At 37.1% G+C, this 26578-nt stretch overlaps 1 protein-coding gene across 16 annotated transcripts in view; it reads right to left on the reverse strand.

Annotated features, from left to right (window-relative positions):
- The window catches only part of ptprub (protein tyrosine phosphatase receptor type Ub), a 390953-nt gene that overhangs the window by 184771 nt on the left and 179604 nt on the right, over positions 1 to 26578 (reverse strand). For all 16 annotated transcript variants that reach the window (XM_067448179.1, XM_067448178.1, XM_067448177.1 and 13 more), the window contains one exon: positions 707 to 978. In XM_067448179.1, coding sequence (XP_067304280.1) covers positions 707 to 978 — 272 coding nt within the window. The remainder of the gene's footprint in view (positions 1 to 706; positions 979 to 26578) is intronic.

Below are 26578 nucleotides of genomic sequence, written 5' to 3' on the forward strand. Positions count from 1 at the left end.
CGTCTTTTTAAATTGAATTTACCATTCGAAATCAAGCTTCCTTGTGCTGTGTGTAAACTATTGCAACACAATTACACCATTGTAAAAAATACACTGAGTTAGCAAATATTTGTGAGATAACTGTAATAGTAATTAATCAATGTTTATATATGAGAAAAAGCTTAAAAGCTTTCTCATATAAAGGGATCTCTTCAGAAGACATTTTTGATTGCATAGACTTTTAATAGATAGACAAAACAATTATTAAAAATATCTATTTGACAGTTTCAATTCCATTTTTGGGTGAACTAACCCTTTAACCTGTAGATTGTCCTGGAATGTTTACCTCAACAACCTTAATTGCTTTTCGACTGAAGAAAGCAAGACATGAACATTGTGGATGACATGGGGGTTGAGTAAAATGTTTTATTCTGAAGTGAACTAATCCTTTAAACATGGCTACAATTTTAAGTTTAATTCCATTAGGGTAACTATGGTATCTTTGTATATACTATGGTATTTACACAGTACTCTCCAACTGTGCTTAAGAATTAATTTCCCTCATCTAGTAACCAAAAACACTATCCTTAATTTTGTAATCTAAGCATTTAAACACGTACATAAATATACTACATGTGACATCAATCAATGTGAGAAAGAATAACAAACGTCATATTTTGTGTAACAGCAGAAAAGACAAAAATATCTGATTCATAATGTTGCTCACCTGGTACTCATTTGGCCAGAAAGTGCTGACTGCCAGTTCCACCTGGTGCCACTGTCGTCCACGCGACCCAGAGACATTCCACACGGGAATGCCAAGCGGCCCGCCGTTGACCCGCACATAAACCCGCAGCGCCCCAGGGCTGTGGCCGTCTCTGCTGTACAGGAAGTAGCTGAACTGCACGCAGTGAGTGTCGTTTTCACTTAGCGTCTGTAGCAGAAGCTGAGCCCTCTGGCCCGCTGCATGCTGGGAGGAGTTGACCATCATGTAGGAGCCTTGAGGAGGAAGACAACACAGCAAGAGGAAAGAATCAGCCAAAGGTCACAGTCATCACATATAAACGCACACTCAAATATCAACTAATTAAAAAAAAATAGTCTTATATTTCATATGGAATATGACAAGACATGGAATATAGCACATGGGTCATATGAACCTGTTTATGATACTTTTATGGTGCTCTTTGTCCCTTGTGGAGGTTGACATCCACTCTATGCCCTTGTTGTATGGGGAAAAAATGCTTCTTTCATGTTTAAAAAAGTCATACAGGTCAGGTTTAAACTGACATGAGGATAAGCAAATAACACATTTACATTTTTAATATTTTTATTAAAAAAAAATACACTTTGTGTTCGGTCATCAAATACAATATAAAAAAGAAATCTGAAAGCAAGAACATGAAATAGTTTCTCTGAATAAGAAAACATTTCATATCTTTGTGTGACTACAAACATTTGTGGAGAGCTTTAGTGCATATTAGAGCATGCCTGCTTAAAGAAACAGGCACATATACACTAAGCTCAGCGAGAATAAAAGAGACCGAGGGGGAAATAAATATCCAGCTTCTCTGCCGAGCATATCTGCTGTATTACAGCCTCCTCAGAAACTTGTGTGTAGTTTTCCCGTTCCTACTTTTCAAAAGCCCTTGTTTGTCTATTTGTCTCTTTCCGCAGACTCTCTCTCCCTTCAGTGAGTTCACAAAGGATGACAATTTTGGCATTACTCTCTCAATACAGAGCAGAGCAGAGCAGAGCAGAGCAGAAAAAGAGAGAGAGAAAGAGAGAGAGAGAGAGAGAGAGAGAGAGAGAGAGAGAGAGAGAGAGAGAGAGAGGAGAGGAGAGAGAGAGAGAGAGAGAGAGAGAGAGAGAGAGAGAGAGAGAGAGAGAGAGAGAGAGAGAGAGAGAGAGAGAGAGAGAGAGAGAGAGAGAGAGAGAGAGAGAGAGAGAGAGAGAGAGACGCAACACACAGCACAGAATACTAAAATGTCTTTCATGCTCTTTTTAGCCTCGAGGCTCTCTGTCTCTGCGGAGTGTGACAAATGCAAAATTCTTCTGTACAAACACAGAAATTTGTGAGGTGTTGGTATAGCAGCAGGCACAAATACTCAAAACAGCCGTATACATGGGTGATTCTTCAATTAGGGGAACTTTTCTGTTCCCTGGGAAGTTTTTAAAGAAAATAAATTTCAATTTTACTACCAATTAAGATTATAACAACTGTTTTTCTTATTTGTTTCACTAAGTAACATTTTCCAACTAAGAACTAAGAACATAAATATATACACAACCATCAAAAAATGGGGGGTCAGTAAGAATATGTTTTTGAAAGAAATGCATTATTTTATTTAGTAGCGATGCATTCAGTTGATTCAGTCAAAACATTTATAATGTTACAAACTATTTATATTTTAAATAAATGCTATTCTCTTGATATTTTATCAAATTGTCCGGTCGGGTTCAGTTACTGCTCTGTTGGACGTGGGCCGGGCTAGGACAGAAAAATGCGGCCCGATCCGCACTCTACATCAGGCATAATAATATTGTGTTGATTCCCCTTATGCTGCCAAAACAGCCCTGACCCATCAAGGTATGGACTCCACTGGACCACTGAAGGTGTATCTGGCACCAAGATCTTAGCAGCAGATCCTTTAAGTCTTGTAAGTTGTGAGGTGGGGCCTCCATGGATCAGACGTGTTTGTTCAGTACATCCCACAGATGCTCGATTGGAATTTGGAAGCCAAGTCAACACCTCAAACTTGTTGTTGTGCTCCTCAAACCATTCCTGAACCATTTTTGCTTTGTGGCAGGGTGCATTATCCTGCTGAAAGAAACCACAACCAGGGAATAACAATTCCATGAAAGGGTGTACATGGTCTGCAAAAAAATGCTTAGGTAGGTGGTACGTGTCAAAGTAACATCCTCATAGATGGCAGGACCCAAGGTTTCCCAGCAGAACATTGCCCAAAGCATGACACTGACTCTGCTGGCTTGCCTTCTTCCCATAGTGCATCCTGGTGCCATGTGTTCCCCAGGTAAGCAATGCACAAGGCCATCCACATGATCTTATAAAAAACGTGATTCATCAGAACAGGCCACTTTTATTCATTGCTCCGTGGTCCAGTTCTGATGCTCACGTCCTCACTGTTGGTGCTTTCGACGGTGGACAGGGGTCAGCATGGGCACCCTGACTGATCTGCAGCTATATAGCCCCATATGCAACAAACTATCAGAACCAGCATTAACTACAGAAGCGCGTCTGTTTGATCGGACCACACGGGCCAGCCTTCGTTCCCTACGCGCATCAATGAGCCATGGCCACTCATGACCCCGTTTGCCAGTTCTCCACTGTTCCTTCCTTAGACCACTTTTGATAGATACTGACAACTGCAGACAGGGAACATCTCACAAGAATCATCTGTCGTCCAGCCATCACAATTTAGCCCTGGTCAAACTTCCTATAATCCTTACGATTGCTCATTTTTCCTGCTTCTAACACATCAACTTTGAGGAAAAAAGGTTCACTTGCTGGCTAATATATCCCACCCACTAACAGGTGCCGTGAGTAAGAGATAATCAGTGTTACTCACTTTACATGGTCACAATGTTATGCCTGACTGGTGTACATGAACATATAGATCCATGTCTATTTCAAGGAAAATAAAGTTTATAATCAGAACATGTAATGTTTTAACATAAAAAGTTCCCAAGATTTTATATAGTCAAAGATGTCCTTAATTGAGCACAATCTCACATGCAAGCACATAATTGACCATTCAGCCTGCTTGTTATTAATCAGCATGGCGTGCCGTTTATACAGAGGACGGTGGGACGTTAGGAGCTCCATCTACAAGGTGAAGCAGAGTGAATAATTACATATGAACCACTCGTATACATACACATGAGGAAGAACTTCTAACCATGGGTTTTCTGTCAGCCCTAATAAGGACATGCCACCCTTCAAGCTTTCGTCTGCTTACCAAACAAAATGCCCCTGCGTCTAAGACGACAACCATCACTCAATCACGCAAGGTCTTTGAGTTGATTCACATGAAAAAGACCAGACTGTCCTTGTTGCCTTGGTATCAAATGAGTTTTTATATTTTCTGACAAAAAACCTTCATTAAAAGAAAACCACATTTTCCTAAGCTGAAGGTTAACAGCTATGACCTAGCTCTATGTGCCTGGCAAAAAGAAGAGACTATACAGTCAAGTTGAAATGACACAGAAATCAGCTAGTCAGAGGGCAAAAGCTGACCTTGTGTTGGAGAATCATATGGCTCCTGACTCTCACCTTGTGACTCTTTCATCTATCATGTACTGAATAATAGCAGCTTATTAAATATACACTGGCCGCAAAAAGTATTTGAACATGTAAGCTGCACTTAAAAATGTATGAATGCGATTGTATTAAACAAAAAATAAAAATGTATATGCTATTAGCATACTTTTTAAGCAAAATATATGCCATAAAAAAGTTAAAGTCTGAAATGTACAAACATACTTAAAAAAAAAAAAAAAAACTCAGAAAAAGGATCATAACTAATAACTAATGGCTCTGGGACCAGGCTCTTTCCAAAGCACCTAGGACATCCCTTGATTTATGTATGTCTGGGCGTACATGTGTGTGAAAAGCCCTGCTCTCAAGGCATTCTGGTTAATTAGATTTCTCAAGGCTTCTTCATATTGCACTCTAGAGACATATGAAGAGCACATCACAAGGAAGAAACGCAGGATGGAGAAGGAGGGAACACAGCTAAATCTACAGATAAAGAGTGATTTAGCTGTATTAAACATGCACCTCAACCTACAGGGTCACTGTAGGCAAGGAATTATGGTGTTCATGGGGTACTGTTGATTTTCTCAAGCCTATTAAAGTAAAGCTGTTGAATTTGATGAAATAGCTAATTAAAGCCCCCAATACATATGCAGCTAAATTGCTACCAGATTAATAAACTACACAGACAGATATATGGAAAAATAGATATGTTAAGGATGTACAATAAATCAAATAGCGAAGAAATATAATATAGAATAATAGAAATATAGAATAATATAGTAATATAATATAGTAATATAATAGAGTAATATAATATAGAAACACTAGAAGCAAAGTGTTTTTTTGTGCTGTACATATAGTACAGCATTATTTTTTATATGCCTGGTTTCAAAACAGGATTGTTCTATTGTGAATATAAATGTTTTGAAGGCTGGTATCACATATTCAACTGGTCAGATAAAGAGATAACCCTACCCCAAACTCACATCAATGGTTGAGTCAACATTGCTTATCATTAGGGTTTTAATCAAAAAGGAATGTTTTGAAAATGCCACCATACACTCAAAAAGGGATAGTTCACCCAAAAATAAGAATTGATGTTTTCATTTACTCACCCTCAATTTGCTCCAAACCTGTACGAGTTTCTTTCTTTCTAGTATTTTTCAAGCCAATCAAATGTTTGGTTAACCATAATCTTTTGTGTTCAGCAGAAATTTTGGACAAACTTGAAGGCCAACAGAATTTTCATTTTTGGGTGAACGATCCCTTTAAGGAAAATGTTTATTTCCTGCAGTCAAACTGCATGCATTTTCCCCTAATGGGCCATTCGCACAGAATGCATATTTGCATTTTAGAAAGTTAAATGTATTTTAAGACATGTGAGGGATTATGTTTTGCACCGGATTAAAACCCTCACCTCTCTCTTCCAAACCATTCTATCTAATAAAAGCTAAAACTGACATTTCTTTGAACAAAAAAACTAAATATTGAGCCACTTACATTTGATTTTAGATGCAATATTGCAAGTCACTTAGTCTTTTTGCTCCACCAATGAATGAATCTTGTCCAAATAAAACCACAACAAACCTGCTACACGTCTTGGTGAAACCGGCAGCAGCTTCACTCCTGAATTACCTGCATTTTTGAACAATTGAATAAGTGATTCAATCACTCACTCATAAGGACAAATGCTGCAATTTGCCTATGCAAACTACGGCCTAAAAGAATGTACTCTATTTTGAAGAAGAAGAAGAAGGAGAAGGAGAAGGAGAAGGAGGAGGAGGAGGAGGAGGAGGAGGAGGAGGAGGAGGAGGAGGAGGAGGAGGAGGAGGAGGAGGAGGAGGAGGAGGAGGATACAATGCCAAACAGATCTTTATAAAAGTCCACATTGTTATTGCAGTTCAAAAATAACATGGATAATGTAAAAAATAAAAAGATCAGGTTGAACTTATTACACGCAAAACTTCATCTAAACCTCTCACCGCCGACCGCACATATCCGATGTTTTGTAGTTTTTAAACACTTTTTACTCATTTTTCACACTTTTTTCGCAATGGGTTGTGTGCAATATCAGCCTTTATAGTGTGCCCTGATCCACACTTCGGAAAATCTACTGGAAAAAATAGACCATCGGGGGAATTTTGACATACTCTTTAAACACACTATGCTTAGGGACACACTTATTCTAATCTGAGATATGGATAAAATGGACATTGGGACACATTGTCACTTCATTACTGAATGAATCAGGGTTTTGAATGCATCATTTGAATGAATGATTCAATGACTTGTTTATAAAGTTATTTACTTGCTGCTACCTACTGGCATAATACCCATCACTAACGCGGTATATAATTTCTGGCTATCATAATCTTCTAAAAAATAAATGTCCGCATCCATACAGGCACAACCAAAACATGAACACACTTCGTAGATAGTGATATATTGAGAGATGTACTGATTGAACAGACAGAACCAGACAGCCAAATAGATGCATTCATATTTATTTATTATAGTGCAACCAGCACATTCAAAAAAGCTTTCACTAAAACAGTGGAAAACACATGGCGACATTTAAGAGCACACTCCAGAACTCTCAAGGAGACGCTGATTGAATTCAGAATGGAACCGTGCTTCATCATATCATATTGAATCTGAACCCAAACAACAGAGCTGACCATATATCTCAGCCAGAGGACCCAGAACCCATCTGAGCACGCTGGCACCCTGTCCCTGTCCCTGTCCCTCTCTCTCTCTCTCTCTCTCTCTCTCTCTCTCTCTCTCTCTCTCTCTCTCAGGTGCGAGTGGGGCACAGCACAATATATTGGCGCTGACATTTTGCTTCTCCCTATCTTCTTCTCCTGCTTCAGATCAGAATCCAATCTCCCAGAGCCAGCCTGAAACCCCAGAAAGCCAGGACAGCTGCTACAATTTCTCCTAGAGGACTAAAATGTTGATTATTCAATATTTCATTTTCCTTAAACCTTGATTAAGGGTATCTTTCGAGATAAATAGCTTTAAAAAAGCTTTATCAACAGCATCTGTGGCACAGATAAAATAATTTTGGCTTGTCCCTCAGTTTGTAAAATCAACAAAAAATATGTTTACAGTAAGGAACTTACAATTGGAAGTCTAGGGTACAGAGTGCACCAAGGGTTTATAGAAGAAATGTGAAGCTAGTATTTTAGTTCTGTCATTTTCAAACGCCGTGATAATTGTTTTTATGTATGTATACTGCAGTGCTATACAATTGTACACTGTATAGATCACTCACAGGCAAAATATCTACACTTCTATAAGATTCATTATTGACATGTTTTTTGTCGTTTCCCCCAACAAATCTCAGACCTTTATGGCTCATTTCCACCGAGCGGTACGGTTCAGTGCAGTAAAGTTCTGTACAATTCAGGATGCTAAACCCTGATCTGGGCTTGCGTTTCCACCTCCAACAGGACCCTTGTGATAGGCGTGGTGTAGCGGTCAACATCATTCTCATGCGAAGAAGAAAGCAACACAGTAAACTACAGTGGGCGACATACAGCAGATCTTGTTCTTGCTTCTCGAAAAGTAGCTGAAAAGGCTCGCGCAAGTGACAATACTCTGTCAACCAAACAACGTTCTGCAGTGAGTCTCGATTCACTCTTTAGTACTGGTGCTATTTACTCCAACTGAAGGGTGCCAAAAAAAGTGTTGTGGAACGGTTCGGAACTAAGTAACCATTAACAACCGAACTGTACTGGACTGTACTGCTCAGTGGAAACAAGCCATAAAATGACAATGTCAAGGTACTGTCAAGACACTTTTGCTCCCAGAATTGTGAACTTACATTCTCTAACCTCCTGTCTCACCCATTACCAGTGTTGGGGAAAGTTACATTTATGTATTACAATAGTGGTACTTCCTAAAAAAGTAACTTTTTATGGAAATTAATGTGTTACATTACTTTTGTGTTACTTGTACTCTCCTGAGCTGAGCTTGTTTGATAAAGCCCGTTGCACATCAAAAGATGTAAAAATAACAATAAAAAAGAAACATAATTGTGATGTTTATTTAACCTGTTAAGCTGATTTCTAAATTTTGAAAAAATCCTAAGAAATGTATAGCCTACTCAGACTAAAACAAATACAGTTTGTGAATCCTTTGCACTAAAAGCATAATTATGGTCTCATTTGAAAGCAGACACCTGGCAGTTTACTGTAAAGTCAAAATGATAATATTTTTTATAATAAAAAAAAGCTATAATAAGCTTCAAAGTTTTGTAAAGTTATTAGAAATTTATTTGTATGAAATATCTTTATGAAAATAAAATTGAAGTGGGCCTTGGAGAAATCTAGAAATGCACAACAGCTAAAGCCACAAGTCTGACCATGTTATATTTCAGATCTGAAGATGATCAGTCTAAAACTCTGAATTTTATTAAACGTTTTACAAGATCGTTTCATGTGATTTTATTTTGAGATATCTCTAAAATATCAACTGATGTTTATTGCCATGTCTTCAGCTTTCATTCTCTATTTTGCCTCTATTGTTTAGAGGTGCAAACTGCCCCATTCAGTTTGTCTCCCGACACACATTCACACTTCTGCGGACTGGTTATGGCTCTAATTATTATTCTTTTGTCTGCATTATAATTACTAACGATTCTCTATTCAAACTGTTCTATTCAAACCTCATTTCTAAATCAAACCTCTCACTTTACCCTCACTGAGACTCTATCGAATGCATTTCGTCCAAATAAGCATTTCAGTAGTTTTACATTTAGAAAATGTTCATAAAAATAAAGTATTTACTCAGTGGCAGGTGCATCTAGGGCACGCTAGCATTTTAGCTTAGCACACCAGCAAAACAACAATTTATACGATTAAAATCATGTTATATTCAAAACTTGCTTCATATCACTTTATAATTTATAAGTCGAATGTTTTATATAACAATATGTGATCTCATGTAGCTTCGGGTCAAAAAATCTGACAGAAAATATACAATGCTAAAAGCTATGTGAAATAGCATTGCATTATAAATATCATCTATTATGAAACCACCCAACATGGCATAAAGAACACAGACCAACCATATATTGCCGCGATTGTGTGTTTATTGTCTTAAAACGTGTCTATCTGCATAAAATAGCCATCTGACGATCGCTAGAAAGCAGCTTTGGGCATGTCAGATACTTCCTGAATGTCACATGGTGTGTCTGTTCTTCATGTGTTCCACATTGGGTGAATTTTCAGTAGTACAGCTTTCCAGCGCCCTCCGGCTGCCAGAATGAATTGAAAACACAGCATATCACAGTCTACTGCGCTCATAATCACACATCCGCGGATTTTGGATAAAGATTGAATAAATAATACTTCTCTGTATAGAAATTTGACTCAAACATGTGAGAATCTATCAATATTTCTCCACATCTGCACACATTTGAAGTAAAAGCCCTGAGGGAAGTTGTTTTGTCGAGTGTCTTCATGACGACCAGAGAAGAGTTTTTTATGAATGGGAGCAAATGACGCGCATATTACAATCAAAAGGTAGCGACGCCCAAGATCATATTCATAACTCCTGGCACATATTAACACATTACGGTCATTATAAGACTTTGAGAATAAAACAGAGGTAACAAAATTAAACTTTAGTCTTAGATCTTTTTAATGATGTATAGTTTGTCAATGTAATTACTTACATCTGATAGTAATTTTGAGCTAATTTAAGCAAAGAGAGTTTCAGCACGTCCTCGTCCTCGTGACGGTTATCAGGTTAAAGTAATTTTTGCTTAATAGTATGGTTGAATTGTATCATCGGCAGCAAATACATTGGTTAATAAAGTGAGATCAAATACATAAAGCATATTTGTGTCATTTAATATATAAAAATTTTGCAGGTTTCTGAGAATGCATTTCACTGTTTTTATTAATTTTTGAGTAATACTGAATCAGTTTTTTTGTGTAAGTGAGATGAGTAAATGCTTACATTTAATCTAAAACTACAATAACCATGATGTTAACACAGTGTTGCCTCTGTACTTACTCCCGATATTCTTTAAAAAAAGTAACTCGGCTATTTTGTTGTAAGTTTAAAAGCATTTTACTAGATACTTGAAAAAAGTGATCAAAAGTACTTTTTTCAAAAGTGAAAAAAGTAATCTGATTACGTAACAAGTTACTTGTAATGCATTACCCCCAACACTGTGGTGATTCATTAGTTCATGCTATTTTAAACCTGTTAAGTTTCAGAGAATTTTGCTATGAAGAAACTTTCCAATAACAAAAGATCTTAAAAAAGCCTTATGTTTAGGTGTCTTTCCTCACTTTGAGTCTATTACAGTTTTTGAGTTAATCCAGCCTAAAACTCAATCCTGTTTACCGTCAATAGCGGGTGCTAAAATAAAGGTGTCAGCCGAGGCTGGACACACAAGAAAAGCTAATTCGAGCAGAGATAATTTGATTTATAAAATGATTACTGTTAGAAATGTTCAGTGTATCCGTAATTAAGCAAACTGATTTGGTCTTATTGCTTGAAAAGAAAATGTTTCTGGTGATTGTTCAAAGGTTAATTGTGTTACAAAGCAACTCTCAAGAGCAGTCAATAAAATACTCTTGTCCACGGCTCACAGTCCTTTGTGGCATTCATAAAACATTTCCACTGTGTTTCAGCCAAGTCAAGGGGAACGTAAGCAGCAATGGATCAAGCTCCTCGCTTTATTAGAGATAGACAGCATACATCATTCTGCACATTAGAGATCATACATATTCAATGATATCCTTGAAAATGACCCAAAGTTTTATTACCTAGCATAACTCCAGGTTAGCAATTCTTCTGTGTAAAACCGAGTCACCCTAATCACTGTCAGTCAGCGTCAAATCTAAGAGAGCCTTGTCCTCTTTCTCCGTTATGAACGATAATAACTTCTTAACCTTCTATTTTTATCCATCATTTTGGATAAAAAAATGTTTTGCTAAATAGATTGTGTGAATTGCAATAGTACCAAAATGATAAATAACGTCAGACAAAAACAACACAAAAAGGAAATGTATAAACAAACCAAGGCTAAAAAAGCAGTAAGGTATGTACGAAAACAAGGCTGTGTGTTCTCTCAGGGCATTTTTGATGTAAACTCAGCCAAGATGAGCAAAGAACCTCCCTCTGAACCGTTCAATAAGGTCAGACGTCCCTATTGCCTTTTTGATATTTACACTGAAAACATCACAGGTTAACCTTTGACTACTCACCTCATCGTAAAGCCACCGTTACACACCGGCACAGACATACTGCTCACATAAACTAGAAATATCAAGCATAAGGTGACCTTTGGTAAATTATGCCTCCAAGGCTGGTGAAATCTGATAAAGTCCCATCCATTCGCTGCTAACCCTCTCAAGGGCGCAGGAACATACATAACGAGATTTGGAGTGATTGAGCCCATCGTCATTCAAACGGTGCAGGGCAGGAAAACAGCCACTCGCCAGCTAACCAAGATGCTATCTTGGAGGAAACAGGAGAGAGAGAGCGAGTCAAGAAAAGACCAAGGACAGCGTTGAGGTGGACGAGAGAAAGGCTGAAAGATGCAATCACAAAAAAGTTAGCTGACTCGAAAGTTGAGGCCTGAAGTGGTCAAAAACAGGAAGGGAGGGCAGATAAAGGTGGAATGGAAAACGAGAAGATTATTAGAAACAGAAAAGAAGAGATATAAATTCAGAGAAGCAGGGACAGACCTGGGGTAAAGGCACTAGCCACTTTGCATGAATAAGGTAGAAAATAAGGCCTGCACCATTTAAATGGTGACAGTCTGTGAAAAAGAGGTTATTAAACTTTAAAAAGTGTTAGTTACAAACCAAATATCCAAACTGAAGATCTAGAGACAACTACATATACAAGATATAATATATATCATTTATTGTCTATTCATTTTTTAACAGGTTTGCAATTTTTGCAACTCCGTTCATTTGCAATCCAAAACATGTATGTACAGTTTAAAGCTAGAAATGAAATTATTTAGAGTAAGTGCTAGCTAACCAAATGTTGACCAAATATTTTTGTAAGTTCTTACACACACAAAAAAAAATGTGTTTGATCTATTTCTAGCAATAACTTGGGAAAGGGGGTTAAATGGTTGATTTTGATGAATGCAGTCAACACAATACTTTGTACATGAAAACATAGAACACATTACATGTCTGCTTGGAGAGAAACACATATTTAATGTGTTTTTTAAACCAGATGACTTTCATGCTAGACTAATTTTATGTTAACTCCTTCCCCGCTATTGATGAGTTATCTAATCTTTTATGAGACAAAGCATCCCTGAAATTGACAAGTTTTTACATCTTTCAGTGTTGTCCCCTTTACACGATTAGGAATCTCTTACATGAGTACAGTATATCCAAATCAAAACAGACAAAAAAGAAGTAGAAACAAGCAATCCCATATCAGCAGATGCATATGAAAAATAATTAGATCATAAACAATAAACAGCATATAAATCAAAACGGCCTAATGTTACAGAGTGAAATGTTGTCCCAAGAAAGGGTGAAGACTGCAAGCTTTGGTGCTGTTGATGGACTTGATCATCTCCATCTGTGTTTTGATCATCGCACTGAATCAAATCCATCTAATCTTTTTATTTTTATTTTAAATATTTAAAAATGTTTGTGCTGCTGCTGCCCATTTATGTGTGTGTGATAAGCAGAGTGTACGCACATTGTGCACCCGCCTATATGCGCACATTACTAACGCACTCTTTAAATAACAAAAAATACAGCACTATTGACTTTAGACCAGGTTTTTGATGGTCAATGGCACAGTCATTTTCCGTTGCCTCAAAATAGCAACACGCCAACAATGCGCCTGAACAAACCTTGTTTTCAGACCAGCACGCCTATCGATGAACATATGGGCACGAGTGCATTTGCTATTTAAACAACGTGGATGTGAAAATGATATCTGAATGTCAGGCTGCATTGTGCCGGATGTATGATAGGGCCCCTTGTCTTTGACAAAAACATATTCAAGTGTTGATGAAAAAAAAAAAAGAATCCATGAAGCTAGAATAAAATGTTGTTTCAGAGGGCCTGTACTTTCTTTTTGTTACATTTCATAAAACACAATGTTCTTTGAGGGCCATTACATTTGAGTGAAAAGGACCAAAAATGCTGGCGGAGAAAGAGTTAAGATCTTAGTTTATCTATTACTACACTCAAAAAAATTCTGGGTAAAAAAACAACCCAATGTTGGGTCAAATATGGACTAACCCAGCAATTGGGTTGTTTTAACCCAGCAATTGGGTTGTCTCAAGCAAATATTTAACCCAACCGCAGGGTTAAAACAACCTAATCGCTGGGTTAAAACAACCCAATTGCTGGGTTAGTCCATATTTGACCCAACATTGGTTTAAAACAACCCAACATTTTTTAGAGTGTAATAGGGATCACAAAAAAAAAAAGTTGTGCGTGGGGTGTGTGCATTTAATGACTCTTACAAAGTTATGGGACACCGAAGTGCACCGTATTCCCAGCGAGCAGAACAGTCAATTTTTTTGTTTGTTTTTTTGTTTTCCTGTTTCTCAGAACTTTTAAGAGCATTTTTTTCCCTCCATTTGACCCCATCAGCTGGGCTTTGTTCGCCTCTGACATCAAGAGGCTTCAAAGGCATGTTTGAGAATAAAAAGAGGTGAGGCGGTGCAGTGCTGAATATAGTCGAATCAATAGGTCCTCTTCCCACTTCAATTTTAGCCTTCGTGCTCACATCTCTCCTCCTAAAAGTGTTTAAGGCTCCTCCTGTCCTTATAGCCTGGATGCTCATTTCTTCCCATGTCTTTCAGCCTCTCAAAAGGTCAGCTGAGATTTAAGGCATTCTGCCCTGACTTTCTTTCTTCACACACACATTAAGATGGAAACGCTTTTCGAACGTGGACAGCAAATGAAGATCAGGTTACGCGGTCCGTCATCATTACCTCAACCTATGACAAAACGATACAAGGTGTACAAACAGTCAAACCAACTAATCAAGCGATATTCTCTGACTTAAAAGCCCAAAAGCGATGTTTTCTTATATACTTCTCAACCCTTAACCATCAGTTCATGCCCCCTTTCAACTGTATTTTTGAATAAAAGCAGAAAGAGATTCAACTTGCAATTATGCAAAAGCACTGAAATCCTTCATCATTCATATTCTGTTTCTGAAGAAAATTGTGATGGTAACGTCTCGTGTCATTTCCATGCAGCTGACATTCACTGATGTCGTTCCCCCTAAAGACACAATTACTATGCGAGTGTGTGTGCTGGAATTAACACACACAAATGAATATTTCATCTCAAATGAATATTTTAAACCCTGTTGTGTAATCAGATTCCTTCATCATTTCAAACATGTTTTTGAAATGACAAACAGTGCATTAAAAGACAAGTTGAGGTGGCTATTACTCACAATTACTGTCTATAACATTTCAAAACTATGAAAAACTATAAAAGCATAAAACGTTCAAACTAAAACTTACAACGGGACATTATTTTTTTTAATAGGGGCGATACAATATACATCAATATAGATTGATATATCAAATGACTAACAATACGATGCAAGGGCCCTTTTTTGACAGACAAAACACTACACTGCACTGTAAAAAATTATTTAAAAAAAAAGTTACCAGGTTGCCTTCAAATTTTGAGTTCATTGAAATTAAAATTTTGAATTAATACAATGAACATTTTTTTGAGATTCGACAACCTTTATTAAAATATTAATAACAGATTTTGTAAACATATTAGGTAATTGTGTGTGTTTTATTTGTGATGACGCAGTGAAACATGCCTAATAGTGCAATTTTCATGATTTATCACATTTTTTATGTGGTTCAGATACAAAAATATTTTGAGTTTCTACTTATTAAACAAATTTCCTTCATTGTATCAACTCAAATTTTTAACTGCAATAAACTCAAAATTTTAAGGCAACCAGGTTACTTACTTTTTTAAGTTAAATCAACAAAAAAAAATTTTTTTACAGTGTGTAAAAAATTATTTAGAAAAAAAGTTACCTGTTGTCTTAAAATTTTGAGTTCATTGAAATTAAAATTTTGAGTTAATACAATGAACATTTTTGAGATTCGACAACCTTTATTAAAGGAATATTAAAAGATTTTTTAAGCATATTGGGTAATTGTGTGTGTGTTATTTCTGATGACGCAGTGAAACTGTTAAGGCAACCAGGTTACTTACTTTTTTAAGTCAAACCAACAAAAAAAATGTACAATGTACTTAATAACAATTACAATTTGACATCATGTGCACCAAAATGTATTAGTGATCATAATACAAGTAACCCCACTAATATGTTCCTTCATTAAATGACGCCTTTTTGTCATCAAATTAAATGTCTCATTAGTTCAGTGGGGAAACATTTCATTAGCATTCATTAATCGGCCAAGTTTTCGTACGGAAATGCAATTACCACAGGTCCTCTTAATGTAGTGGTACACTGAGCATGAAAATATGAGAACGCCAATTCTTTGGATGACCCCAATAGACCAAATATAAAATTCATTCATCACTACCAATACAATTCCAAACGATACACGTCAAGCACAATTTGTAACAAACTCCGTCTTCACAACAAATCTCAATTCCCTGCTCTCATGGACTTGTAAAAACATGCAAAAAGAAATCTGTGACCTAAGGCTGTTTTCCGGCCATTTCAAGGAAAAATGCAGCTGGTTACACGGAAACAAATTCGAAACACTTTTATTAATATCATCAAATGGTATCTATTTCAAAAGCAGTGTATGTGATTTGCATTACAACTGCCTGGAGTGTGCAATGGTAGAAACACACAGCATGTGTAGTAATAAAGAAAGACCTAAAAGCTGCTGTTAACGGCATGAAACCTTCTCAGTTGCAAAAAATCAATTTTCTCTCTCTACCATGAAAGTCACCGTAGCGCCGCATGACAGGTTTTCTCCTCCCGGCTGTGACATCACCTAAAGTGTGACCTAATCTCCACTCAGACTTCCCCATCATTCTGTCAGTCTCTCTCTCTTTCCTCAATTTTTTAGATCACTTGGTTTCTGCACACCTGTCCTGTGCTCCAGTGTGTTAATAAATACATTTTGTCATATTGTCGGTTTTCTTGTCTTGTCTCACTGTTCCTTATGCATTCGCTGGCTTTTGAATGAAGGTTTGAGTGTCATTTCATTCCACCAATCACAATGTAAAACATAAAAGAAATGAAAGCTCTAGCGTAAAGTTCTGCCAGGAAGATTCAACGTTATGTCACTCATCACATTCGGACCCAACCAATAATGTCCTATCTATCAAGTATAAAAGATGGTCACGTACACATGTCTGAGTTCACAGATGCTGATGCCAGCTTTTACCTCCATCCTCCCCACCACCACCACCACCAGGATGGTCCCCGCTTATACCTCCCAGGGGGTCAGGCAAGAAATACAGAGTCGCTACCCTCGAGACGACAGCTACGGATATGGGCCAACACCAAAGAACCTCTCATTATAATACTTGCTGGTCTGTAAATAACTTGTAACTTTATTGTACTTCATCTGGCCTCCCGAGTCTTTCTGGTAGAACTGATACATAAGACTTTCACATCATGCCTGTGACAATTATTCTGGGATTCTTCTGCCAGCCCAGTTATGTAACTAGTTTAATGGGTGAGTAGAGCTGAGTTGGATGTATGCTGCAAACATTAAAGGTGCAGTGTGTAGTATTTATGAGGATCTATTGACAGAAATGCAATATAATAACATAACCATGTTTTCAGTGGTGTAAAATGTGAATCTTACATTATGAACTTTTATGTTTTTATTACCTTAGAATGAGTCATTTCTATCTACATTACACCATGGGTCCCCTTACAGTGAAATCGCCATTTTGTAGTCATGTTTCTACAGTAGCCCTCAATGGGCCCTGGGTCGGCCACCGTAGCTTCTCTATGTGCTTTGAAAAGGAGGGGTGAGCGGTGGGTGATTGCCACTAAAATGTACTCCCTGCACCTTTAAGACGTAACATACGGAAATTGCTTAATGCTGTTAAACATTTTTTAACGCAGGGAATGTATTCAACTAATTGCCGCTACAAATGTTATATTCTGTTTTGTTTGATGTTTGAATTATTAAAAGTAGGGTAATATACCTAATTATTTTTAAAGGGATAGTTCACCCAAAAAAGCAAATTTACTCATCCACTCATTTATCTTCTTCGAGATGAACACAATCGGCATTAAAAATATCATTGCTCTTCCAAGATTTATATTGGTATACTGTAAAAAATATTTAGAAAAAAAGTTACCTGGTTGCCTTAAAATTTTGAGTTCATTGAAATTGAATTTTTGAGTTAATACAATGAACATTTTTTGAGATTCGACAACCTTTATTAAAATATTATTAAAAGATTTTGTGGGCATATTGGGGAATTGTGTGTGTTTTATTTCTGATTACGCAGTGAAACATGCCAAATAGGGCTATTTTCATGATTTATCACATTTTTTATGTGGTTTAGATACAAAAATATTTTGAGTTTCTATTTATTAAACAAATTTCCTTCATTGTATCAACTCAAAAAAAAAAATCAATAAACTCGAAATTTTAAGGCAACCAGGTTACTTACTTTTTTAAGTTAAACCAACAAAAAACAACCAACATTTTTTTACAGTGTAGTGAATGTCGGTCCACTTTATAAAGTTTTAAATATGGATGTTTTCTTACACAAACGCATCACTTTGTTTCAGAAAGCCTTTATTAATGACTGGAATCATATTACTTTTATGATGGATGGATTTTTGGGCTTCAAAACCTCAACCCCCATTCACTGCTTTATAAAGCTTAAACGAGCCAGGACGTTATTATTATTTTTTTATATATAACTCTTGATTGTATTAATCTGAAAGAAGAAATTCATATACACCTAAGATGACTTGAGGGCGAGTAAATCATGGGATAATTTTCATTTTTGGGTGAACTATCCTATTAATTGTCCCCTTGTCCCCTTTCCTTCCTTCAAGTTGCCAATATCCTTGCAAAATAAGGATCTTGTTCTTGAGTGACTTGCATTGCAAATAGAGGATAAATATTACATTATATTTTATAACTATATTTGATGCATACATAAATATATTTTATTATATATATATATATATATATATATATATATATATATATATATATATATATATATATATATAATTGATCAGAATTAATAATTACATAAACACCAAATTAAAGTAAAAACAGACCAAAAATACATGGTATAAATTATTATGATTTAAATCGATTAGAAACAAAATCAAATAGAAATTAAATAAAATCACGTCAAATAAATAAAAGCTCAAAGTGAAAGAAAAGCTGGCTGCTCTGGATTTTATTTTGGGAATAATTGTTTTTCCTCTGTGTATAATTCTGCATTTTTTTCTTTTCTAAATGTTATCCTACTGTAAATGATGGGAAAATAATTAAAGACCCCTTGTAGTGAAAATCAAGCCTATGTAATGTTTTTAACATGCTTTATGACAAACCATGTGTAAATTCCTGTCAACACCATTCCCAAACATTTCCAAGAATATAAATTTTTAGAAGTCAACTGTCTGACTGAGATGGTAAACAGGAACATGGTTTGTGTAACATTAGCAACCCATTATTAGCTGTTTGATACTGCAGTAAAGCAAAAGGCTTATCATATGAATTACCTTTATGTGTCCAACATTGTAGAGAGTGATTCATAAAAATGCATTATCATTCTGATACATCAACTTTTAGACAAGCCTGTAAAATTCACTCTTCCACTTCTTTTGAAGAAGGTTCAAACATATGGCTGAATATTACCAACTGCTAGTGTGCAGCATTTACTACAGTAAAGTTGACCAAGTGGATCCGACTATAGTAAATTAAGCAAGTGTGTAGTTACATTCAAGATGAGATGGGTTTTAAGGGATACAATTATTGACTACAGGGCGACTTTAATTGCTGTTTGTCCCGTTATATAACCAGGCAAACATCTTAGAGCAAATTTGAAAAGCATTCGGCAGTGTTTTCCTTTATTAAACTGTTAGCAGAAACATATTAAAAATTTATTTCCTACTTGAAAACAAGCAATGACAGAATGAAGACTTGAAAAGTATATCGCCTCAAAGAGAGTCAAGCGATATTCGCATTCCCAATTCAGCCTCTCGGTTCCTTCTGAGACAAACAAAACCTCCTTAAACCAAACAACACGCTGCTTCGCAGGTGGATCCGCTGGCAGAGCTCCAGCTCTTTAAATCGGCTATGAGAGGGGTGGGCCGCAATTACCCCGGCCTCTCAGGGGACGAGACAGGGAGAAAAAACTTCTCTGAAAGGCTATAGGAGAAAGAAACAGAGCAAGCGAAGGCAAAACAAAATCACATGCATGATAAGGAGTAAATAACAGCCGAAATGTGGCTGGACCGAGTTTAGCCAGTGCCCTCTGGAGCTGGGGGGAGATAAGCCCGTATCAGGAGCCGCTGACTCTTTGGTAGCTGTCGCCAAAGGCATTGGGGAAAAACATGCTTCGCCGAAACGGTCTATATGCAGTGACCTTTTGAAACGTCCTCCGGTTAGCATGCGATCCAGAAGGGGGACGGGTGATGTTATGTACGACGCACGGTCTACACCATGTCTGAGGACACAAGTGTTTTTGTATGTCTCCAGTCCCTGTATTCAATTATCAAAACACCTCATTTACAAGATTTCATCTAATGAATGGAGCAGAAAGCATAAACATAACCTGTATTTTTTTATGCATTTTCTACACTAGTTTCACAAAAAAAGTTAATATTGATATTTTAGACACAATGTTGCCATTATTTAGCTTGTTTTGACTTGTTTTGACCAAAAAACGCTTCCTGGCCAAAAATGGAATTTTCCGGGATTTCACTGTCAGACGCTATGGGGCGCTATTACGCATCTTCTGAATGTGTACTGAATCTCCAAAACACACGATTTATACGCAGTAAAACAAGCGATTGCATGTAATCATATGCATATGTAAAATAACGTGACCATCGTCAAACAGCATATGAATCAAAACTATCTAATGTTACTGAATGAGATGTAGACCCAGGACGAGCTACCGGAGTGTGAAGAATTAGAGGTGTTGATGGACTCGATCTACTCCATCTGTGTTTGATCATAGTTCTGAATCTGATCTGGATACAGTCTTTCACAAAAAGCAATGATTTTCACAGTTTGTCACTTATTTTTATGAAACTTACCCATATTCAAGCGCTGGTTTAAAAAAAAGGAAAGCATAAAACTAGAATAAAACTTTTTGTGGTTGTTTTTTAAAAGAAGAGGATCAGCTCTTTATTTTGATATATTGCATGTTCAGATATTCATTAAACAAAATATTCTGTGCTATTAAATCTTTGTGAAAACTGTCAAAAACCCTGGCGGTGGCTGGCAACTTTTTTTAAGAGTTAATGATTCAGTGATTCACTCATAAATACAATCACTTGTTTTGTCCCAGAATGAATCAGTGTTTTGATGAATTATAGAATGAATTATTTAAATGATTCACCGAAATCGAACACTCTCCTGAGTAAGTACTTATTTTGAATGAGTAATTACTTTGTGACGCCAAACAGTATGTTCTACATAGTATGAATGTAATCTGTATGTACTACAATCGCCATATTGCCCTTATCACGTGACCTACCAGAATCAGGTGCGTCGCGTCACTGCCATTCACAAATCCTCTGCTGTGACCTCACAGGGTAGTAAAGTGTCCATCGTATGCACACTTCAGAATCTCGCCAGAAGTAGAAGGTCATCTGGGTACTTTTTCCCTACTTTTGTGAGTACTGTGAAATAAGTATGCGATTTTATGAGAGTCACTTGTTTCATTCTCGAATGAATTGATCATGTGAGTGATTCAAATGTTTCACTTATTTAGACTGGCTACTTGTTAGGGCTGTGTATTGACAAGAATCTGGCGATACAATACGTATCACGATACAGGGGTTATGATATGATATATTGCGACATTGTAAGAATGCTGGTGCATTCATATCCACATTGCTATGATCAGACACTTTCGTTCTGCACCGCTGTCAGTTTTGGAGTGTGTTTATTTTGTTACTGAGAGGAAAATGTGCTATATTCTATCGAAACGCTTCTCAGCAACGTGGGTGACGTCAGGATGTTAAGCGAGCTCTCCGATTCAGTGTTTCCCGAGTACTGGATTTTTACTTGGCCTATTTTGCAAACAAAATGACTTGTCCCGTTCCATAGTGGCTTCTAGCTGAAGCCAAAAATGAGTCCACACTTCAGCTGTGTGTTAACCGCAGGAGCGGAATAATTCTATCGTCTTGTGAGGTTTGCTAATGCTAATGCGAGCACACACATTCTCCTTGCGCTTCTCCGGCTCCGCGCGTCAGTTGTTCTGAGATAACACTGCCATCTAGCGGTTGGGTTGTGTACAGTCTGTGGTTTAATTCGAATAAAAAGCCACGAATCTTGGATGTAAATAAATAAATATATAAATATCCATACAGTGTTTTTGAGAATCGATACAGTATCGCCAAACTAAATATTGAGATACTCACGTGTATCGATATTTTCTTACACCCCTATTACTTGTTTTGTTCTTGAACGAATCAGGTGTTATTAAAGGAATCAAATGAGAATGATTCATTGACTCTCAAAGACAGCCACTTGTCGCCACCTACTGGCGCATGAATGTAACCTGCTAAAAGATATGCTTAAAATATTCCCCACTACTATGCAGACTCACAGTTTTAAATCAACTATTTTTAGACTGTATATAACTTTCGGAACAGCGCTTAGCCAATCAAATTCATCAAAGCCTTGTTTTTTTGCAATTCTACTTAGTGCAGAAATGACAAGCTTCACCTTTAAAAAACAGCTCAAATGGTCTTGTTTTGCTTTTGTAGTAGGCAAGGGAGAGATATGAAGAGCAATGTAGCTTTGTTACCATTTGCAAACTCCCAGACTTCATTTTCCCTATTTGGGGCAGCTGTTTATTTGGACCCACGAGGAAAACAGCACTGCAGGGACTGTGTAAGAACTAAGTGTGACTGGATGGGAACTTTCTTCTCTTTTCTTTTTTTTTTTTTTGCTGACCCTCACATCCTTGCTCCAGCAGTGGTATCCCAAGTGCACCTTTCCAAGAGCCCTAGGGGCTCGGAAGCAAAAGGATGGTCGAAATCAGGGCTGACATCAACAGCACCGCTGACACTCCAGATGCTAAATATAAGCTCCAGGTCCAAGTCAGGGTATATGTTTCACTGCACCAAGCACCGGCAAACTATGCCCCGGTTCCGTTCCAATGGCCATCCGTTTTTTTGCCCTTTTAGGCCTGTGAATGCACACTAGGCATTATTTATTGAAGGAAAAAACACACATTTACAAGTTATCTGCAGTCTTGGGGGACTCCGTGGAGGCTCAGCAATGCAGTATTTTAATTATGTAGCTTGAGGCCACTATTGGCGGAATTAAAATCGATAGTGATAAATCAGCATAATAAGGCATTCAACAAGAAGCAGCCCTTAACACAGCCGGCTGCTGTTTCCTCACTCGCCTATGCCTCCGAGAGAGAAAATAAAATGACAAAGGGTGGAGGCACACATCGTTTAAAAGTACTTTTAGTGTGCTTGACGTTTCTGTCTCCCTAGTTTTCAGTCAGCAATTAAAAACCAGACCTCTTCAACCATAGAGCTGTCATTCACCCAAAATAATAATCCTTTCAAGACTGGGAAAAGCATTCCTGCGTAAACTAGGTGGCGTTTTAGGGGTTTAAACATGTATTGCAGAAACTGAACCGTCGAATACAGTGATTTATTTTCTATTTTTGGCACATTTGATAATAGCGAACCAAAGGACCGATTGAAGCCTTTAAAATTGTGGGTGTGTGCGCGTGATGCGAAGATGGCCTGTCTGTTTCTGGCACTGACGTGGTTTGAGCATGCGGGCTGGGATCCGTAACACCACCAGAGGGGCTTTTATACCCTGATGGATGGATGCCAGGAACGAGCTGTCGCGAAGATGACATAAATCTCGCGTGGATAGCGGCAAGCCGCAGATAGTGGGGCGCGGAGGTGAGCGGGAGAGACGAGCCGGCGCAGGAGGAGGCGTTCTTCGTGTGCTGAAGAGTTTAACGTGGCTGTGATTAACTGTCAATCCCTCGGCTCAGCCAGCAGTGCTCCGTCTCAATTAGACACACTCATCATTCTGACAGGCTGCGCACTCTCAGCCTTGAGCCCCGGCTGGAGAACAGACAAACAGGTTCAGACGACGACTCATAAAATATAGGACGTGGAACAAAAAGCAACTGTTGTGTTGTCTTCTTGACCTCACTAAATCAATAGAAAAGTCTTAAATTAACAGTTAAATCGCTCCTGTGTGTTAATGGGAAATATGTGACCAGAGATGTGCTTAACACAGCATAAAAATTACGGAGTGTCTATTCACACTAAGGGCAAATAATGTGCCTTGTTGGCTAGTGCTATTCGCACAAGCTCCACCTAACATTGTTTTGATTATTGTTTTGTCGCGATCAATACGGGTTCAAATCCGCCTTTTGCAGAGCTTGCTCTTCTCTCTTTTCTCATCACAAATCACAAAAAAGGCATTTATTTTCAATAAAAATTAAGAAAATGTTGTACATGTTGAGATAAAGTACCATACAAAATGTTTAATTATAATAAAAGCATTTATTGGGTAGGGTTAGGGATAGGTGTAGGGAGAGCTTTAGTGTTTCTTTAAGGCTGCCTCAATTTAATAATTTAAATAAAAATAATAATTCACACTGTTTTTATTGCATCCTGTTAATGTATAACAATACTGAGGTGCAAATAGTATCTGTCAAAATAAATGATAAATTACATGTAATTACTATTTATATGGCAAATAACTGCTACTTTTATATGGTGTAAATTGAATATATTATCCTCAAACTCTTTAAAGTCGAGTGGATTCTGGTCAGATGTCTGTTTTTATTGATCATTAGCTGGGAAAAAAATTGCTCTTAAAATCATTCCCCCAACATCGTTCCTCTGTCGTTATTGTAATTGTGCTACGGACTTCCCAGTTCTCATAGAGTTAGAAAGATTATTTAAAGGGTCCTTGATTATGATTTCACTTTGCTAACTTTAGCTAGTGTGTAATGTTGCTGTTTGAGCATAAACAACAACTGCAAATTCGCAACGCTCAAAGTTCAATGCAAAGGGAGATCAGGACTACAATAAATGGCTGGTAGGGACTACAAGGAGCTTCTTCTCAGTTAATGACATCACAAACCCTAAAGTTCAGTAGCCCCACCCACTGACTCGAGCATGATGCTAACACTGGATTGAGCAACTAAACAATAAAAAAATGTCTTTGAAGAGTGCAAAATGTTGTTCAGTGCCAGGTTGTGGAAAAACACAGTAGCTGCATTGGATTTGCTGAGAGCTCGAAATTCAAAAAAACGATGCTGTGCCTTGTTATTGGATCTGACAGGAACGGCACACCACACTTATGTGAGTTTACTGTGGCACTATTGCTTTGTTATATATCGCTTGATATGTATGGATATTGATATTATGTGCACAATTCTAACCAAAATCACCAGTGACCAGTCATTGGTCATTGGGCAGTCATTGGGCTGCAGAAGTCATAGTAACTTTCACCGAAAACACTAACATTCAGTTACCCAAAGAACATGTAGACATATTTATATGCATGTATGCATACAACATTCACATACATGCATATGCAGATAAAGCTGTCATACCTGGGCTATGTGCAATAACGGACTATATTGGACATTATTGGACCATGTGCATTAATGAATGATCCCCGTGGGTAAAAATGTGTCTTAAAAATTGGCTAATGGGCTCGGGACACACATGATCTTGTGCTATAACTTGTGTTTTTAATGTATTTATTATATTATGGACTGAATGTATATTTTTGTATTAATTGTTTTTATGCTGCTAATTAGATTGTTCCAAACATAATTTCGTTGTATAAACATTTACAATGACAATAAAGATCTAATCTAATTTACCCTGTAATGATTCATGTAGGCCTCAATCCAACTAAACGGTGAACATGGTTTCTCTCAGTAGGATGAAAAACTGTTATTTAAACTGTATATAGAACTTTTATATATAGAAAGCGATCAGAATGTTCCTTTTACAATCGCTGGAACTGTCAATCAAACCGTTCTGGACTCTTGCCACAACTCCTGTTAGAATCCAAAAATCTCTTATTTACTTTGTGTTAACACTGTTAGTTATGATTAAAGGATTCGTTAGTTCGCAGAAATCGAGTTACAATGATGAGATTGCCGCATTCATGCACTCAACGTGTGTGTGTGATCGGCTACATTGCATTTACATTAAGCTTTTATGCCACAATATAATGCCAAAGATCTAAATATAATGCTAAATATCTAAATATAATAATATAATGCTGTGGAAGTCAACACTTTTAACAATTAGTAAACCTTGAGAACTGAAATAGCAAAAACATGCTAAAAGTTTTTGAGAGAATGCTACATGTAATACTTAGCCAATTCATATGCAAAGATGTTAGCCAATCACAGCAGACACGCCCCTTAAAAAAGGGAAAAAAGTATTTTATGACAATTTTGATGTCAAATTCAACGACACTTATAACTTAAGTGCACCCCATAAGTGCAAACATAAAATAATAAAATAATGCAGTTTATGATCCCTTTAAAACTTCAGTTATAGTTATCATAGCCATCGGCTTTTTTGGTGTAAATGGGCCTTCACACTGAAAAAAAATTAAATAAAAAATCTAAACAGCCAACAAGATCAATTTACTTGAAAAGCGAAATTGTGTGAAGATGCAAGAATTTTTTTCTGAGAATACATCTTGAGTTTATTTTTCACATCCCATCGGCAAACAGGTTTGTGCTTGTTGTATGCAGGAATACATTTATTGAGGTTTATGCTTAAAACCCGGAGAAAAAAATAAATGCCAATGGGGTAAGAAATTACTCAAGATAAATTCTCTGAAAACAAGTCTTACATCTATCTCCACACTTTAGCTTTCCAGGTAAATTGATGTTGTTTCGGGGATGTTGAAACAAGACAGAAATACTGATTAAGAAAATATGTTTTTGCAGTGAAACTCGCTCCGCCCCTGATGTTTTGCAAAAGGTGTTTCAACTGATGTTTCTGTACACCGTATGAACACTGAATTATTTGTGGGTCTTTCTGAGCTACTGAGCTGTCTAGCTACACTCTGCCAAGAGATCAAACTAAAAATGAACCTCACTCTGTAGCTAAAAGGAATAGTTAACTAAAAAAATGAATATTCTGTCATCATTT

This window comes from Pseudorasbora parva, chromosome 7 (genome assembly GCF_024679245.1).
Source record: "Pseudorasbora parva isolate DD20220531a chromosome 7, ASM2467924v1, whole genome shotgun sequence".
In the NCBI taxonomy this organism is placed as follows: Eukaryota; Metazoa; Chordata; class Actinopteri; order Cypriniformes; family Gobionidae; genus Pseudorasbora; species Pseudorasbora parva.